We start from the raw sequence: 17,580 nt of genomic DNA, 5'->3' as shown, positions 1-17,580 counted from the left end.
CGGATTTGTCCGACAAGAGCAGACTGCTAATAATATCAAGTCTGGTGTTAGATGGCTTCTAACAACGCAGCACAAGTATTGCTAGTTTTCTGGATGAATGGAGTTGTTTTTTAAAAGAACAAGAGTAAGGTAATTCAGTCTTCGCAAAAATTGACATAAGTGACAAATGTGCCATTGCTTTACCCATTCTGGGACACACAAGTTACTGTTTTATTTACCGGTATATTAACTATTATAATGCTGTAGATGCAGGAAAGATTAGGATTTTTACCCTGGCAACAAACCACCAGAATACTTTGCCTGTTATGGTTATTTATTGCATTCGTACTTTTTGACCCCCGGAACACAAGTGCCAACACTGCTGGTAAGTATAGGTGTATTTAGATTAACGGGGTCAAACATGAGGAATCAGATGGGGTTGTCATCGTAGTGGACAACCCCTTTAATTTAATTATGTGCTAAAAAAAACTGTATGCAAATTACTTTATTTAAAAATGATCATTTAAAAATGAGGTTGTCTTGTTCAGTGACCATTTAAAAGGTCTGGCCTTGACACTTTCCATCTTGTGTAGCAATACCTTTACCTGCTTAGGCTACGATCACAACAAACCATTTTTTTCAGAGCTGCAGAAAGTGAATTCTTTCAGTGCTTTTCGCCCATTCAAATGAGTAGGAGATTAATAGCAAGTGAAAATGCATAAAAAATTTACACAAAAAGCCTTGAAAACCATTTGTAGTATTATGCAGCGTTTTTCCTGACGCTGACTTTTGGTGCTGGAAAATATACTGCAAATATTCAATTTGTGCACATATCCATATATGTTAAATGCAAACTGTGAAAAATGCCTATCGGCTGTATCCAACGGAATCATTGTAATGGATATGTAATAGGACATATCCATAAAAATAATGTTATTATAATCCATGGGGAACTGATACCACTGTTAGGCATCTGTCCAACATGTCCATCAACCATGTCATCTGTTTAATGAAAATGTCACAAAAAACTACTGAAAAGCTCAACATATATTGGTTAAATGGATGTCTTCAATGTAAGTCATAAAGTGGAAATGTTGGGCTACTATGCTATTTCATTATGTTTTTAGTATACTGACATATAAAAAGTCAAAGTGCTTATAATCAAGACCCTTTCAATTGATTCTAGATACACACTGATATAACAGTGATGCAACTGCAAACATAAGGGAACCACACTTCTATACATACCCTAGATATGGAAGAAATAATGTGAGACTTTTTCCATTTTAGTTCATACACATACCTTTCTTGCTGTGTTAATATCAAAAAATGGCTTATTCCGAACACTAAAAGGTTCCTGCGTTTTATCTATATGTCCAGTCTTCATTTTTTCATGTCTGGGAAAAATAATCTCCTTTTCAATGCAAGCCAGACGGATGTTAAAGTCACATTCCCCAACAGGTTGACCCTGAAAAATGACAATGTGGGCAATTAAAAAGAAATCTAAAGCAGAATAGACAAGACAAGGAAAAATGTTGCAACGTGTTGACCTTTGGGAAGGAGAACAAAAACCTCATTCTAATGGCAGAATTGAGGGGCTCCATAGTGGACAAAGACACTATCATGAAAAATAATAAAGCAGCGTTCAAAAAATATTTTAAGTATCCAATAAAAGTGTACGCCATTAAATTCAACCCAACTTAACTAAAACACAACCCACAATGACCGATACATGAAAGGCCTTCAGATCACGCTTCACTATAGACTACAGAGTTTAGGGAAGGCGCAATAAATCAGAACTACCACTGTTCTACAAAACATCTTTCACTTTGGACTGGTCTTCCTGTTAATTTCATTGAACGTCTTTATTTATTTGCTAAAACCCCAAGAATACTTTTTGATCAGTTAAATCTCAAGTTGCTAGCTTTTATCTTAGGAGCAAACTACTCGCCACAGAAACCTTATAGGTTTCGCATTCAGCATATATCGCTTCAGTCACACATCCTTGACAGTCTACAAAAATATGGCATGTAATGGCCGCGCTCTGCTCTCCTGATCTCACTGCAGAGCTGTGTGTGACTATACCTGACACATCTGCCGGTTCCAGCTGACAGTAATATTGTGTTCGTTACATGTCTCACACTGGTAACAGCCCCTTTTATTTAACATACGTTCTGGAGGCAGATTCTTAAGCAAATCAGTGTCGGACCCATAGCTCTGAACAGCTCATTTAGGCTGGCGTCACACTTGCGAGTTTTACGTACGTAAGAGCGCAGAAACTACGTCCGTAAAACTCGCAAAAAATACGGCACAATTATTCTCTATGCCCCTGCTCCTATCTGCCGTATTAAACTGATCCGTATTATACGGCTTTCTACGGCCGTAGAAAATCGCAGCATGCTGCGTTTGTCACCGTATTGCGCAAATAAAACGTCAATGAAAGTCAATGGAAGCCCCAAAATTACGGATTACACACGGACCAGCAGTGTGACTTGCGAGGAATACGCAGCGCTGTTAGAGAGAAAAGCCGGTAATTCAATTACCGGCTTTTGCTTTCTCCTTCCTAAACCCGACATGATATGAGACATGGTTTACATACAGTAAACCATCTCATATCACCATTTTTTTTGCATATTCCACACTACTGTTAGTAGTGTGTATATGCAAAATTTGGCTGTTCTAGCTAGTAAAATAAGGGGTTAAATGGCGGAAAAAATTGGCGTGGGCTCCCGCACAATTTTCTCCACCAGAGTAGTAAAGCCAGTGACTGAGGGCAGATATTAATAGCCTGGAGAGGGTCCATGGTTATTTGCCCCCCCTGGCTAAAAACACCTGCCCCCAGCCACCCCAGAAAAGGCACATCTGGAAGATGCGCCTATTCTGGCACTTGGCCACTCTCTTCCCATTCCCGTGTAGCGGTGGGATATGGGGTAATGAAGGGTTAATGTCACCTTGCTATTGTAAGGTGACATTAAGCCTAATTAATAATGGAGAGGCGTCAATTATGACACCTATCCATTATTAATCCAATACTAGTAAAGGGTTAAAAAAAAAACACACACACATTATTAAAAAATAATTTATTGAAAATATCACAAAGGCTGTTGTATTAATTTATTCTACTCTTAATCCACTCACTGAAGACCTTCGATCTGCAAATAAAAAAAAAATAATAAACCAACAATATACAAACCTTCCGAGGATCTGTAAGGTCCAATGATGTAGATCCATCTGAAGAGGTTAAAATATTTTGCAGACACGAGCTCCGCTAATGCAGGCTGCTCATGTCTGGAATACCCCGGCGAATGAAGCTAAATATAGGTCAATGACCTATATTTAGCTTCATTTGCGGTGAGGCGCCCTCTGCTGGCTGTTCCTAGATCGTGGGAACTTTCCTAGAAAGCTCCCTGGCTCGAGTTCATATGAGGACAAGCAGCAGAGGGCACCTCACCGCAAATGAAGGTAAATATAGGTCATTGACCTATATTTAGCTTCATTCGCCGGGGTTTTGCAGACATGAGCAGCCTGCATTAGCGGAGCTCGTGTCTGCAAAATATTTTAACCCCTTCAGATGGATCTACATCGTTGGACCTTACAGATCCTCGGAAGGTATGTATATTGTTGGTTTGTTTTGTTTTTTTATTTACAGATCGAGGGTCTTCAGTGAGTGGATTGAGAGTAGAATAAATTAATACAACAGCCTTTGTGATTTTTTCAATAAATTATTTTTTAATAATGTGTGTATGTGTGGTTTTTTTTTAACCCTTTACTAGTATTGGATTAATAATGGATAGGTGTCATAATTGACGCCTCTCCATTATTAATTAGGCTTAATGTCACCTTACAATAGCAAGGTGACATTAACCCTTCATTACCCCATATCCCACCGCTACACGGGAATGGGAAGAGAGTGGCCAAGTGCCAGAATAGGCGCATCTTCCAGATGTGCCTGTTCTGGGGTGGCTGGGGGCAGATGTTTTTAGCCAGGGGGGGCCAATAACCATGGACCCTCTCCAGGCTATTAATATCTGCCCTCAGTCACTGGCTTTACCACTCTGGCGGAGAAAATTGTGCGGGAGCCCACGCCAATTTTTTCCGCCATTTAACCCTTTAATTTACTAGCTAGAAAGGCCAAATTTTGCATAGACACACTACTAACATTAGTAGTGTGGACTATGCAAAAAAAAAGGGGATATGAGATGGTTTACTGTATGTAACCAGGTCTCATATCATGTTGGGTTTAGGAAGGAGAAAGCAAAAGCCGGTAATTGAATTACCGGCTTTCTGCTATCTCGCGCTGTATTAAGTAATAATATATATACATATATGTGTCTCCCTGACATATATAAATATATATATATATATATATATATATATAGATACATATATATATATATATATATATAGAGAGAGAGAGACAGTATATATGTTGTTTTTTTTAACACATGGATCCCTTGTATAGCCGTATGTCGGTTTTGCAAGCCTGCGATAAAAACACGCATTACGGCTGCCATACGGATTACATACGGAGGATGCCATGCGCAAAAAACGGTGACACACCCTGCCTACGGAGGAGCTACGGACCACTATTTTCGGGACTTTTCAGCGTATTACGGCCGTAATATACGGACCGTATTTTCATACGCTGAGTGTGACGCCGGCCTTACATGTAAGAAAAACATGGATTTCTCTGGAATAAAACAGTGGATCGCAGATATAAAGGTATCAAATTATTCAGCTTCCTATGACCTACATATCAATATGTAGGTCATATTGACTTAGGAGGATTGATCCTACTGGCAGATTCCCTTTAAGTGAACAGATGAGTTAAAAAAAAACATACGGTACATTTTTCACTGCTTAATACTAGGAGAAGCTTGAGAAACCGCAATTAAGTTTTTTGGTATAAAAAGAAACAGAACTGACACACTATCCAAACCAATTTTATCCAGTTTACCGATGAAAATCTGTCCACTTTCTTTTCATGTTCAAGAGAAAGAACTGATGCATGAAGGAAAACTAAACCGACGCGGAGTTTTTTGTAGTGTTACTGATTGAGGAGTTTGTTCAATTGGGTACATTTACAGCCAAGTGATGGCGCCATGTAAATAAGTTCTGTCGATGGAAAAAGTTAATTTTTATAGCTCTCAGAACACATTGATGAAAAAAGCTGCTTAAAAAATTCAGTCATTAAATCGTTAACTTATTTCAGATTTTTTTTCTTCAACATGAAGTGATTTCAGAATGTACGGTAGTTTTCTCCACTTCATTTGGAAAGTTATATGCTATTAAAAGGGATCTGTCAGCAGGATTGTGCACAGTAAGGCTCCATTCACACATCAGTTTTTTGCCGTCATGCACAATCCGTCAAATGTTGAAAAAAAAAACGGATCCGTCGCAGATTGTAAAAAACTGATGCGACGGATCCATTTTTTCAACAGATCTGTCTAGTTGATCCAGCTAATTGGATCCAAAAAATAATTGTAGCATGCTCAGTTAAAAAAACGGAATCCGTCGCCGGATTCTGTCATTTGGCGGATCTGGTGCCATAGGGTTCCATTGTAGCAAATGACAGACGCAAAATTTTGCGCTTCTGTGCGGGCACCGCACACCGCAAATCGCCGCATGCGGACACATCCGCATACAATGCATGTCCCTGCGTACCCAATGTTAAAGATAGGTACGCAGGGAAATGCTGGACGCAGCCAGAAGTAGGCGGAGCCTGGGCAGAGCTTCAAGGAGGAAGTACGCTGCCATCCGCAGCACACAGGAATGCAAGTCTGAAACCAGCGTAAGTAATACCCATGTTTTTCAGTCACCCATGACGGTACCACAAGAGAATTAAAAAGACTTGTAGTTACTTAGGGAGGGATCACGGCTTCTCCCGAATGTGCGGTCAGAGGAAGCAGACAGATCTAACCTATAGTGTCTGAAGAAAGTAGAAGGAGAGGACGAAGTGGCCACCTTACAAATGTGGAGAGAGGAGCCTCCCTTTTTATCTTGAAGGTTTCCTGTCCTTGAAGGGCAGATCCCCTCTCTCTCGTAGTGCCGTCATGGGTGACTGAAAAATTACATTTTCAGTTCCCTTCGCACCTGTGATAAGATTTTCTCATGCAAGAGAATCGGATCACAGTAAACTGACACTGCGCTCAAACTTGAAACAGAGTTTAAGCAAAGTGTTATTACCATAATTGATCCGATTTTCTCAGAGCCGTTATAGAGCCATCGATTTTACCTTTATTTTTGCAGAGTGAACACAAACTTTTGTGAGATTCTCTTTTCTGGGAGAGCCAACATGTGGGGGTTAAAGCTAATCTTCTACAGCATCTGAATGGTGAATTGAGCCTTGTACTTTTTTGCAGTATACTTTTAATTTTTTTTGCATTTGAATTCAAGGTAAGCCTATTAATTTGCAACTTTTGCCAATTTGTCAAGCCACTGGTCCATAGAGTACAATAGGAGAAACAATTCAACTATTTTTTTCAGAAATTTGCCAGAAGCAATGAACAAACCTAACAAAGTAATTCACCAATGTTTACTACGGGCAGCAAACCAGTGAAATGCAAATAAGGTGGAAATTTTCATTATATAAAACCAAAAGCCTGAACTGCATGCAGAAAATTGTTGTTAATCAGTCATGTATTAACATGTCCTTGCATATTATACAGCCCAGCTAAAGGAGGACATGGCTGCATCTAAAGGATTGATCAGCACAAGGAGGAAAGGGCTTCCAGACACTATTTATATACACAGCCAATAGCAGCAACAATTAAGAGAAAGCTGTGAGAGGCTCCTTTATCCTCTTGCTGCTTCATAATTCACAGGAATCCATCTTTTGTTGGTGCTTATATACCACCAGCCAACTTGACATGAAACAGTAGCACAGATCTCCTGTGTTTACATGCTATACACACAAAAGGCTCACCCTCACAGTGGTATTGTAAGGAGAAGGACCGGGCTGCGGGTACCTGTATTGAGCCATTTCCAGAACTGTCGAGGCTGCATCCCATGTTGCACGGGGAAAGGAATAGAGGACCGGACAGACCCCATGACCCGCGAAAAGGGGGCATGTATAAAGCGGAAATAGAGCTGAAAGAGCGTGAAGCAGCAGTTTCCTACCATCAGGGAGAGGGCAGGAGGGTGAGCAGCACGCTCCGCACCCAGAGCATCTGTGCCGCGACGTACTGCGGCCTGCATCCTCTGGACTCTCGAACAGAACTGTGAGAGTGGACAGCACCGTGAGCCCAGCAAAAAGCAAGACCGCGCTCGCACAGTGAAACATGGGATGGTTGCGGGACATTGAGTTGCGGTCCCCTCTGCCGGCCAGAGCGCAGCATCCCACACCTGATGCCGGAATTTCTGCAGCTCTCAGTTTCAGCTGCACAGGCTTATGGACTAGGGGCTCATCGGGTAAAACCGGTGACCGTTCGCTTCCGCCAGAAGTTGAACCATTATTTGTGGAACCCCATCTGCAGACACTACTCCGAACATTGTCAGGACTACAACCCCCAACGGATCTGCAGCTGAGGAAACTAAGGACACGATAAGTTTGATAATTAGACTGTTGTTACTTATCAATTTCTCTTTTCAACTTACCGTATATACTCGAGTATAAGCCGAGATTTTCAGCCCAAATTTTTGGGCTGAAAGTGCCCCCCTCGGCTTATACTCGAGTCACGGTAGCGGTGGGGTCGGCGGGTGAGGGGGTGAGGGCGCTGGGGTATACTTACCTAGTCCCAGCGATCCTCGCGCTGTCCCTGCCTTCCCACGGGCTTCGGCGCTGCAGCTTCTTCCTCTCTTCAGCGGTCACGTGGGACCGCTCATTACAGAAATGAATAAGCGGCTCCACCTCCCATAGGGGCGGAGCCGCCTATTCATTTCTCTAATCAGCGGTGCCGGTGACCGCTGATAGAGAAAGAAGCTGCGGCACCGAAGACAGGAGGGGACAGCGCGAGGATCGCCAGGACTAGGTGAGTATGTTATATTCACCTGTCCTCGTTCCAGCCGCCGGGCGCCGATCCATCTTCCCGGCCGGCGCCTCCATCTTCCCGGCGTCTCTGCTCTCTGACTGATCAGGCAGAGGGCGCGATGACGCATACAGTGTGCGCGGCGCCCTCTGCCTGATCAGTCAGAGCAGAGACGCCGGGAAGATGGAGGCGCCGGAACGAGACGCCGGGAGCTGCAATCAAGGGAGGTGAGTATGTGTTTTTTTTTCTTTATTGCGGCAGCGGCGGCACAAATTTATGTGGAACATCTATGGGGCACAGTGAACGGTGCAGAGCACCGTATAAGGCACAGCTAGGGGGCACAATGAACGGTGCAGAGCACCGTATATGGCACAGCACAGCTATGGGGCACAGTGAACGGTGCAGAGCACCGTATATGGCACAGCACAGCTATGGGGCACAGTGAACGGTGCAGAGCACCGTATATGGCACAGCACAGCTATGGGGCACAGTGAACGGTGCAGAGCACCGTATATGGCACAGCACAGCTATGGGGCACAGTGAACGGTGCAGAGCACCGTATATGGCACAGCACAGCTATGTATGGGGCACAGTGAACGGTGCAGAGCACCGTATATGGCACAGCACAGCTATAGGGCACAGTGAACGGTGCAGAGCACCGTATATGGCACAGCACAGCTATGTATGGGGCACAGTGAACGGTGCAGAGCACCGTATATGGCACAGCACAGCTATGGGGCACAGTGAACGGTGCAGAGCACCGTATATGGCACAGCACAGCTATGGGGCACAGTGAACGGTGCAGAGCACCGTATATGGCACAGCTAGGGGGCATAATGAACGGTGCAGAGCACTGTATATGGCACAGCACAGCTATGTATGGGGCACAGTGAACGGTGCAGAGCACCGTATATGGCACAGCACAGCTATGGGGCACAGTGAACGGTGCAGAGCACCGTATATGGCACAGCACAGCTATGGGGCACAGTGAACGGTGCAGAGCACCGTATATGGCACAGCTAGGGGGCATAATGAACGGTGCAGAGCACTGTATATGGCACAGCACAGCTATGTATGGGGCACAGTGAACGGTGCAGAGCACCGTATATGGCACAGCACAGCTATGGGGCACAGTGAACGGTGCAGAGCACCGTATATGGCACAGCTAGGGGGCATAATGAACGGTGCAGAGCACTATATGGTTCACACCTATGGGGAAATATGAACGGTGCAGAGCACTATATGGCACAGCTATGGGGAAATAATGATCTATTTTTATTTTTGAAATTCACCGGTAAATGCTGCATTTCCACCCTAGGCTTATACTCGAGTCAATAAGTTTTCCCAGTTTTTTGTGGCAAAATTAGGGGGGTCGGCTTATACTCGGGTCGGCTTATACTCGAGTATATACGGTAACTGTTTATCTCCCTGCGAGGAGTTCCCCTATTGTTTCAATTAAACTGTTATACGGTTAACACTTGCTCTGCCTCCCTTGCACCACTGCATCCCGCAACCTGTTCACATTATCTCCCAGAAGAAGGAAGTCTCACAGATGCCAAAATGGTCAGACTGTGGAGAGACTGAATCCAGGCTCCGTTTCTTAAGTGCCAGAGCTTTTATCAGAGGGCAAATAATTTTCATTTACTATTTAAGAAAAACGTTTTTCTACTCCATAAAGCTTTTTTGTGACAGGTACCCTTTAATTATGCTGCATTGATTAACCCATCTTTATATCAGCAACATGGAGTGTGAACAACATTAGTCAAGTTTATAAACCTGGTGGCCACAATATACGGTAAGTCAATTCTCAAAGCCAAACTTAATAAAGTAAAAGCCAAAACTTGAATTAAAAAAACGTATGGAGCTATTCAAGCACATATTATAAGAAACAGAAATGTCAATGGCAATGACGGCATTCAATAAGATTAATGTAACGGGCAAACCACACAACTGCTGAAGTGTGAGGAACAACTGTCTCAGCTGGACATGATTTAGAATACTATGTCAAATAAAATGAATGAATTAAAGATGATCACTACACAAGACATGGTAGCCTTGTGACAGGCAGAATAAGGAAACTGTTATTCCAGCTACCACACATAGAGACAGAAGGGATAGACATAGTGGGATCTGGAAAAGAGTCTCATCTGCTTGAGTGGCACTGATGTTTCCTGAATTTTAGTTATACCATCAAGAACATGTTGGAAATGAATGCAATGTGAAAGAGACAATATTTGCATTTCAAATGCTTACTGGAAACTTTGAAAGGAAACCCCCTACAGGCATAGCGGTGCAACGTTAAATTAAATTGCCAAACCCAAAGAAGATTCATGACCCACTGCTTTCAACTGCACTTGTAATCGCTGTGATGTGAATACTTGAAAGCTTTAAAAGGAATGAGTCATAATAAGAACTCAAAAGGTTTGTATTATTTAAACAGATTACAATTATAATCGTTTTTGTTCTCAGCCTGACTTATTAAACAAGGTGCATTGGAGTTCTACAGAAAAAAAACTACAGTTGTGGCTACGAAAGGTGTAATGTGATCATAAACATATTCATTACAGTTCAAATTTTTACACTAGAAACATCAAAAAGAAAGCAACCGAGAATAAGTATAATTTATGACAAGAAATCATTGAAGGGAGCCAGTCACCAGATTCATGCTGTTCAAACCATAAGAAACAGGAATCAGACACTGACTCAGTGACTGCAGTCTGGTATATTTTATTCTGAAACGTAAGAGTACACATACTTTAAAAGATGGCAATGGACTATGGTTCTCAGCTGCGTAGCTCGAAGCGATCCCCGATGGGTTTTCCCAGCTCAACTCCCATGACGGACAGGTTTTTCCCCATGTACAAACACAGGAAATGACCTGTCAGTCACCTGGTGTAGGGCGGGAGATGGCATCAGATTACTCAGCCAAGACACAGAGACAAGTCATAGATTACTCAGCCGGATTTTTATATGTTTATGATGACATTTCAGAGTAAAACATACCTGGCTGCATGGCTCAGCCAGTGTCCAATTCATGCTTCTCATGGTTCCAACAGTATGAATCTGATGACCTATTCCCTTTAATGATTTCAGGTCAATGATACATAACTTGCTTAAAGCACATTTTCTATGAAACACTGTAGTAAAATATATCTGGCTTGTATTGTGCCGCCAGCAACTGGTTCATGCTGTCCATTAACTACATATATTTTGGAACATCTTGAGCTATAGTTTGCCCCATTTCCACCAGAAGATTTAATTTTTAAATCTCTCAGACTGATTATTACCCTACCCTTCAGGTTCACCCACTTCCTTTTCAAATGAGGTGAGAGGGAAAGAGCAAGAGAGAGCAGGGAAGAGCGAGAAAGAGAGCAGGGAAGAGCAAGGGAGGGGGGGAGCGAGAGAGAGAGGAGAGCGAGAGAGAGAAGGGCAGAGCGAGAGAGGGGAGAGCGAGAGAGCGGGGAGAGAAAGAGGGTAGGGAAGAACGAGAGAGAGAGCGGGGAAGAGCGAGAGAAAGGAAGAGCGAGAGAAAGGAAGAGCGAGAGAAAGGAAGAGCGAGAGAAAGGAAGAGCGAGAGAAAGGAAGAGCGAGAGAAAGGAAGAGCGAGAGAAAGGAAGAGCGAGAGAAAGGAAGAGCGAGAGAAAGTTAGAGCGAGAGAAAGTTAGAGCGAGAGAAAGTTAGAGCGAGAGAAAGTTAGAGCGAGAGAAAGGAAGAGCGAGAGAAAGGAAGAGCGAGAGAAAGGAAGAGCGAGAGAAAGTTAGAGCGAGAGAAAGTTAGAGCGAGAGAAAGTTAGAGCGAGAGAAAGTTAGAGCGAGAGAAAGGAAGAGCGAGAGAAAGGAAGAGCGAGAGAAAGGAAGAGCGAGAGAAAGGAAGAGCGAGAGAAAGGAAGAGCGAGAGAAAGGAAGAGCGAGAGAAAGGAAGAGCGAGAGAAAGTTAGAGCGAGAGAAAGTTAGAGCGAGAGAAAGTTAGAGCGAGAGAAAGTTAGAGCGAGAGAAAGTTAGAGCGAGAGAAAGTTAGAGCGAGAGAAAGTTAGAGCGAGAGAAAGTTAGAGCGAGAGAAAGGAAGAGCGAGAGAAAGGAAGAGCGAGAGAAAGGAAGAGCGAGAGAAAGGAAGAGCGAGAGAAAGGAAGAGCGAGAGAAAGTTAGAGCGAGAGAAAGTTAGAGCGAGAGAAAGTTAGAGCGAGACAAAGGAAGAGCGAGAGAAAGGAAGAGCGAGAGAAAGGAAGAGCGAGAGAAAGGAAGAGCGAGAGAAAGTTAGAGCGAGAGAAAGTTAGAGCGAGAGAAAGTTAGAGCGAGAGAAAGGAAGAGCGAGAGAAAGGAAGAGCGAGAGAAAGTTAGAGCGAGAGAAAGTTAGAGCGAGAGAAAGTTAGAGCGAGAGAAAGGAAGAGCGAGAGAAAGGAAGAGCGAGAGAAAGGAAGAGCGAGAGAAAGGAAGAGCGAGAGAAAGGAAGAGCGAGAGAAAGTTAGAGCGAGAGAAAGGAAGAGCGAGAGAAAGGAAGAGCGAGAGAAAGGAAGAGCGAGAGAAAGGAAGAGCGAGAGAAAGTTAGAGCGAGAGAAAGTTAGAGCGAGAGAAAGTTAGAGCGAGAGAAAGTTAGAGCGAGAGAAAGTTAGAGCGAGAGAAAGTTAGAGCGAGAGAAAGGAAGAGCGAGAGAAAGGAAGAGCGAGAGAAAGGAAGAGCGAGAGAAAGGAAGAGCGAGAGAAAGGAAGAGCGAGAGAAAGGAAGAGCGAGAGAAAGGAAGAGCGAGAGAAAGTTAGAGCGAGAGAAAGTTAGAGCGAGAGAAAGGAAGAGCGAGAGAAAGGAAGAGCAAGAGAAAGGAAGAGCGAGAGAAAGGAAGAGCGAGAGAAAGGAAGAGCGAGAGAAAGTTAGAGCGAGAGAAAGTTAGAGCGAGAGAAAGTTAGAGCGAGAGAAAGTTAGAGCGAGAGAAAGGAAGAGCGAGAGAAAGGAAGAGCGAGAGAAAGGAAGAGCGAGAGAAAGGAGGAGCGAGAGAAAGGAGGAGCGAGAGAAAGGAAGAGCGAGAGAAAGGAAGAGCGAGAGAAAGGAAGAGCGAGAGAAAGGAGGAGAGAAAGGAAGTGCGAGAGAAAGGAAGAGCGAGAGAAAGGAAGAGCGAGAGAAAGGAGGAGCGAGAGAAAGGAGGAGCGAGAGAAAGGAGGAGCGAGAGAAAGGATGAGCGAGAGAAAGGAAGAGCGAGAGAAAGGAAGAGCGAGAGAAAGGAAGAGCGAGAGAAAGGAAGAGCGAGAGAAAGGAAGAGCGAGAGAAAGGAGGAGCGAGAGAAAGGAAGTGCGAGAGAAAGGAAGAGCGAAAGAAAGGAAGAGCGAGAGAAAGGAAGAGCGAGAGGGGGGGAAGAGCAAGAGAAGGGCGAAGAGCGAGAGAAGGGCGAAGAGCGAGAGAGGGGGGAAGAGCAAAAGTGGGGGGAGAGCGAGAGAAAAGGGGTGAAGAGAGAAGGTGGAAGAGCAAGAGAGCGAGAGAGGGGGAAGCGCGAGAGAGAGTGGGAAGAGCGAGAGAGGGGGAAGAGAGCGGGGAAAAGCAAGAGTGGGAGGTCGAGAGAGGGGAGGGCGAGAGAGAGTGGGGGTGAGGGAGAGAGTGGGGGTGAGGGAGAGAGTGAGGGAGAGAGACGGGGAGCGAGAGATGGGAGAGCGTGAGAGAGGAGGGGAAGAGCAAGTGAGAGGAGGCCAAGAGCAAGAGTAGGGTAAGAGCAAGAGAGAAGGGGGAAGAGAAGGGGACAAGAGACAGGGGGAAAGAGGGGAAGAAAGAACAGAGGTAGAGATGGAAAGAAACTGACACTGTTTGAAGGGTCCAGCAAAACGACCAGACACCATAACTGAAACAAGACTCCCATTGCCAATGGATTCGGTCCAACAATTCAGTTTTTCTGTATGTCTGTTTGGAAGTGCGGAACAATAATACTGAAATGAGACTGCAGATATGAACACAGCTTTACAAACAAATGAATGCAAGAACTAAATGTTTCACAAAAAATATAGCTCCAAGCAGCACAATGCCCAAGGGCTATGTTCACTTGTCCAGTAATCATCCATTAGAACAGATCCAGCAGCAATCAGTTTTCCAAAAAGCTTTTTGTCTGTCTTAAAAAAAAAAAATAATTTCAGCTGGATCGTATTTGTTTTTTTAAACTGAAGTCTATGGAAAATGGGTCTGGTAAATAGTTATCCATTTTTCTTTCATTTGCTGCTGGATCTATGGACATGTGAACATTGCGATACCTGGCTTGTCTTCTTCCATACTGAATCTTGATGCTATCTTTGGTCTAAAAATGTAGTGTTACATACACCCGACTGTTCGCATGATGTAGAAGATAATAAGATTTAACTGACCGGGCCAACTTCTTCCATTGATACAGTTCATATGATCATATATAGACATTTAGGCAAGATTTGTGCAGTGTTCAGCAGATGTGTTCATAATAGGCATTTTTCACGGTGGATGAGAAATAGCACTCATTCCCAGGGTCATAAGTGCAGACAACAACATTGCCCCGGAAGAGGGCAAAGCGCCAAAACGCACGTTGGGGACGGTGGCACCACAGAGCTCCAGGTACCTTCCAGGTAATCTTTACACCTTAGTTTTGATACTTTCTGCTCCTTGCTTTTTTTTTCTAGATGTAGCATACAGCCTTTTTTTTTGACTTTTTGATCTGGCTATATTATTTACCAGATTCTACAATTAGACATGCTTTATTGCATGTTGTGCACATGCACATTTTTGAGCAAATGATTCATTTTGTATGTATCTGGCAGTATCTGTCTCTGATTGTAGTTCCACCTAACTTGGCTCACCTCTGTCAAATCACTATTGATTCGTGATCATATGGTTTTATATATTTATTAAAGATTTGACCTTTTATATGACTTTTGGTGCCCTTTCTATATATGATTTCAACATTGCTTAGTAGCAGTGACAGACCCTAATGCATAGGCACTTATTAATAACTTCAAAGCACTTTATTCCAAATACTACAGGTACGAGATAGGCGGCAACCCCTCAGATCAACGCCGTTTCACATAAACACATGCTTTCTCAATGCATCATAAAAAAAGCTTACTTTCCAACTGAGTGCTCGCTGACTTTGTGCATTCTTATAAATTTCCCTGGAAAAGAATATGCTCATATCTTCCCAACCTGCATTTAAACTATCCATATTTAACCCTTCTCTCATATGAGTGCTGTCCTCCATACAAGAGCCTTCTGGCACAATCAATCAGCATGCTCAAAGTCAGTAGTAAAAAAAATTCCTCACTGGCACTACTGAGTCCATTAAATCATGGCTACTGTTAGCATTTATCTGAGGATCACACTCATTCCCAGGGTCACAAGCACATACAACAACTGTGCTCAGCAGCAATAATAGACCATCGATTTTTTAGTATATATAGAAGACTTGTAGCACCCATCCAGAAATTCAAGCCTAGAAAGAATTTGTTCACTTGAAACGGCATTGGCTTGAGAGTGTGCAGTTCATCCCGTAGCATTTGGAATAAAGCACATTGAATTCATGGATGATTCTATTTACTCCAAGCATGGGCACTTTGACTGGTCAGTGACTACATAGTCGCATACTCAACTGATGATGCCCTGTGTGTTTTCACATGTTTCTACTATAGCCATCTTTTTCAGCAATTTGTTCCGTGAGATCAGAACAGTTAGGCTGAGCCTTAAATCCCCATGAGTATCAATTAAACTTGGGCACTTATGACCTTGTCCAGTTATCTTTCCTTAGGTCACTTCTGGTTGGAAAAGATCCTGCTGCTTTAAAGATTCTCTGGTGCTGTCATCCAGCCATCCCAATCTGTCAGTCCTCAGTCATTCAGATTTTTACACTTTCATTTTTTTCTGTTTCCGTTCATTTCAAAAACTGACTTACACTTATTGTCTGATATGTCTCATCGCTTCACAGGTAGAATTGAAGAAAATGCATAGTCTCCACTTCACACATCAAATGCTATGGCTAATTGGTGTGTAAACATGTTAAACTTTTTTTTCTATTTGTTTTGCAACTATTTAGTTCTCTCTTTTGCATTCATGAAATATGCCCTAATAGATACTATGACCAGAAAACCATGAGAACTGTAAAGAAACCAGTCAAATTTGTATTTAGTGAGAAGTAATAATTGTGTTGCTTGAGCAATAACAAAAAAATATTGTGATCAAAACATGCTGTCACGTAGTGAAAAGGGACTGTGGGCACCTATACGATCCGTCGAACTACGGATATATACAGGTGCATCTCACAAAATTAGAATATCATCAAAAAGTTAGTTTATTTCAGTTCTTCAATACAAAAAGTAAAACTCATATAATATATAGAGTCATTACAAACAGAGTGATCTATTTCAAGTGTTTATTTCTGTTAATGTTGATGATTATGGCTTACAGCCAATGAAAACCCAAAAGTCATTATCTCAGTAAATTAGAATACTTTATAACACCAGCTTGAAAAAACAATTTTAAAATCCGAAATGTTGGCCTACTGAAATGTATGTTCAGTAAATGCACTCAATACTTGGTTGTGGCTCCTTTTTGCATCAATTACTGCATCAATGTGGCGTGGCATGTTGGCGACCAGCCTGCAGCACTGCTGAGGTGTTATGGAAGCCCAGGTTGCTTTGATAGCAGCCTTCAGCTCATCTGTATTGTTGGGTCTGTTGTCTCTCATCTTCCTCTTGACATACCCCATAGATTCTCTATGGGGCTAAGGTCACGTGAGTTTGCTGGCCAATCAAGCACAGTGATACTGTTGTTTTTAAACCAGGTATTGGTACTTTTGGCAGTGTAGACAGGTGCCAAGTCCTGTTGGAGAATTAAATTTCAATCTCCAAACAACTTGTCAGCAGAGGGAAGCATGAAGTGCTCTAAAATTTCCTGGAAGACGGCTGCGCTGACTTTGGTCTTGATAAAACATAGTGGACCTATACCAGCAAATAACATGGCTCCCGAAACCATCATTAATTGTGGAAACCTCTCACCCGACCTCAAGCAGCTTGGATTGTGTTCCTCTCAACTCTTCCTCTAGACTCTGGGACCTTGATTTCCAAATGAAATGCAAAATTTACTTTCATCTGAAAACAACACCTTGGACCACTGAGCAACAGTCCAGTTCTTTTTCTCCTTGGCCCAGGTAAGACGCTTCTGGCATTGTCTATTGGTCATGAGTGGCTTGACCTAAGGAATGCGACACTTGTTGCCCATGTCCTGGATACATGGTGGATCTTGAAGCTCCAACAGCAGTCCACTCCTTCTGAATCTCCTCCAAATTTTTGAATGGCCTTTTCTTAATCCTTTCAAGGTTGCGGTTAACCCGGTTGCTTGTGCACCTTTTTCTACCACAATTTTTCCTTCCACTCAACTTTCCATTAATATGCTTGGACACAGCTCTCTGTGACAGCCAGCTTCTTTACCAATGACCTTTTGTGGCTTACCCTCCTTGTGGAGTGTGTCAATGACTGCCTTCTGGACATCTGTCAAGTCAGCAGTCTTCCCCATGATTGTGGAGCCTACTGAAACAGACTAAGGGACCTTTTTAAACACTTAGGAAGCCTTTGCATGTGTTTTTTGTTAATTATTCTAATTTACTGAGATAATGAATTTTGGGTATTCATTGGCTGCAAGCCATTATCATC

The 17,580-nt window shown here is 43.1% G+C and overlaps 1 protein-coding gene across 1 annotated transcript in view; it reads right to left on the bottom strand.

The window, feature by feature from the left end:
* The window catches only part of RNGTT (RNA guanylyltransferase and 5'-phosphatase), a 576,238-nt gene that overhangs the window by 329,532 nt on the left and 229,126 nt on the right, over positions 1 to 17,580 (bottom strand). Inside the window, exon 11 of the mRNA XM_069726381.1 lies at positions 1,283 to 1,447. Coding sequence (XP_069582482.1) covers positions 1,283 to 1,447 — 165 coding nt within the window. The remainder of the gene's footprint in view (positions 1 to 1,282; positions 1,448 to 17,580) is intronic.

Source organism: Ranitomeya imitator, chromosome 5 (genome assembly GCF_032444005.1).
Source record: "Ranitomeya imitator isolate aRanImi1 chromosome 5, aRanImi1.pri, whole genome shotgun sequence".
NCBI lineage: Eukaryota > Metazoa > Chordata > Amphibia > Anura > Dendrobatidae > Ranitomeya > Ranitomeya imitator.
Note: the sequence above shows the minus strand (reverse complement) of the source record. Positions and strands in the feature narration are given on the sequence as shown.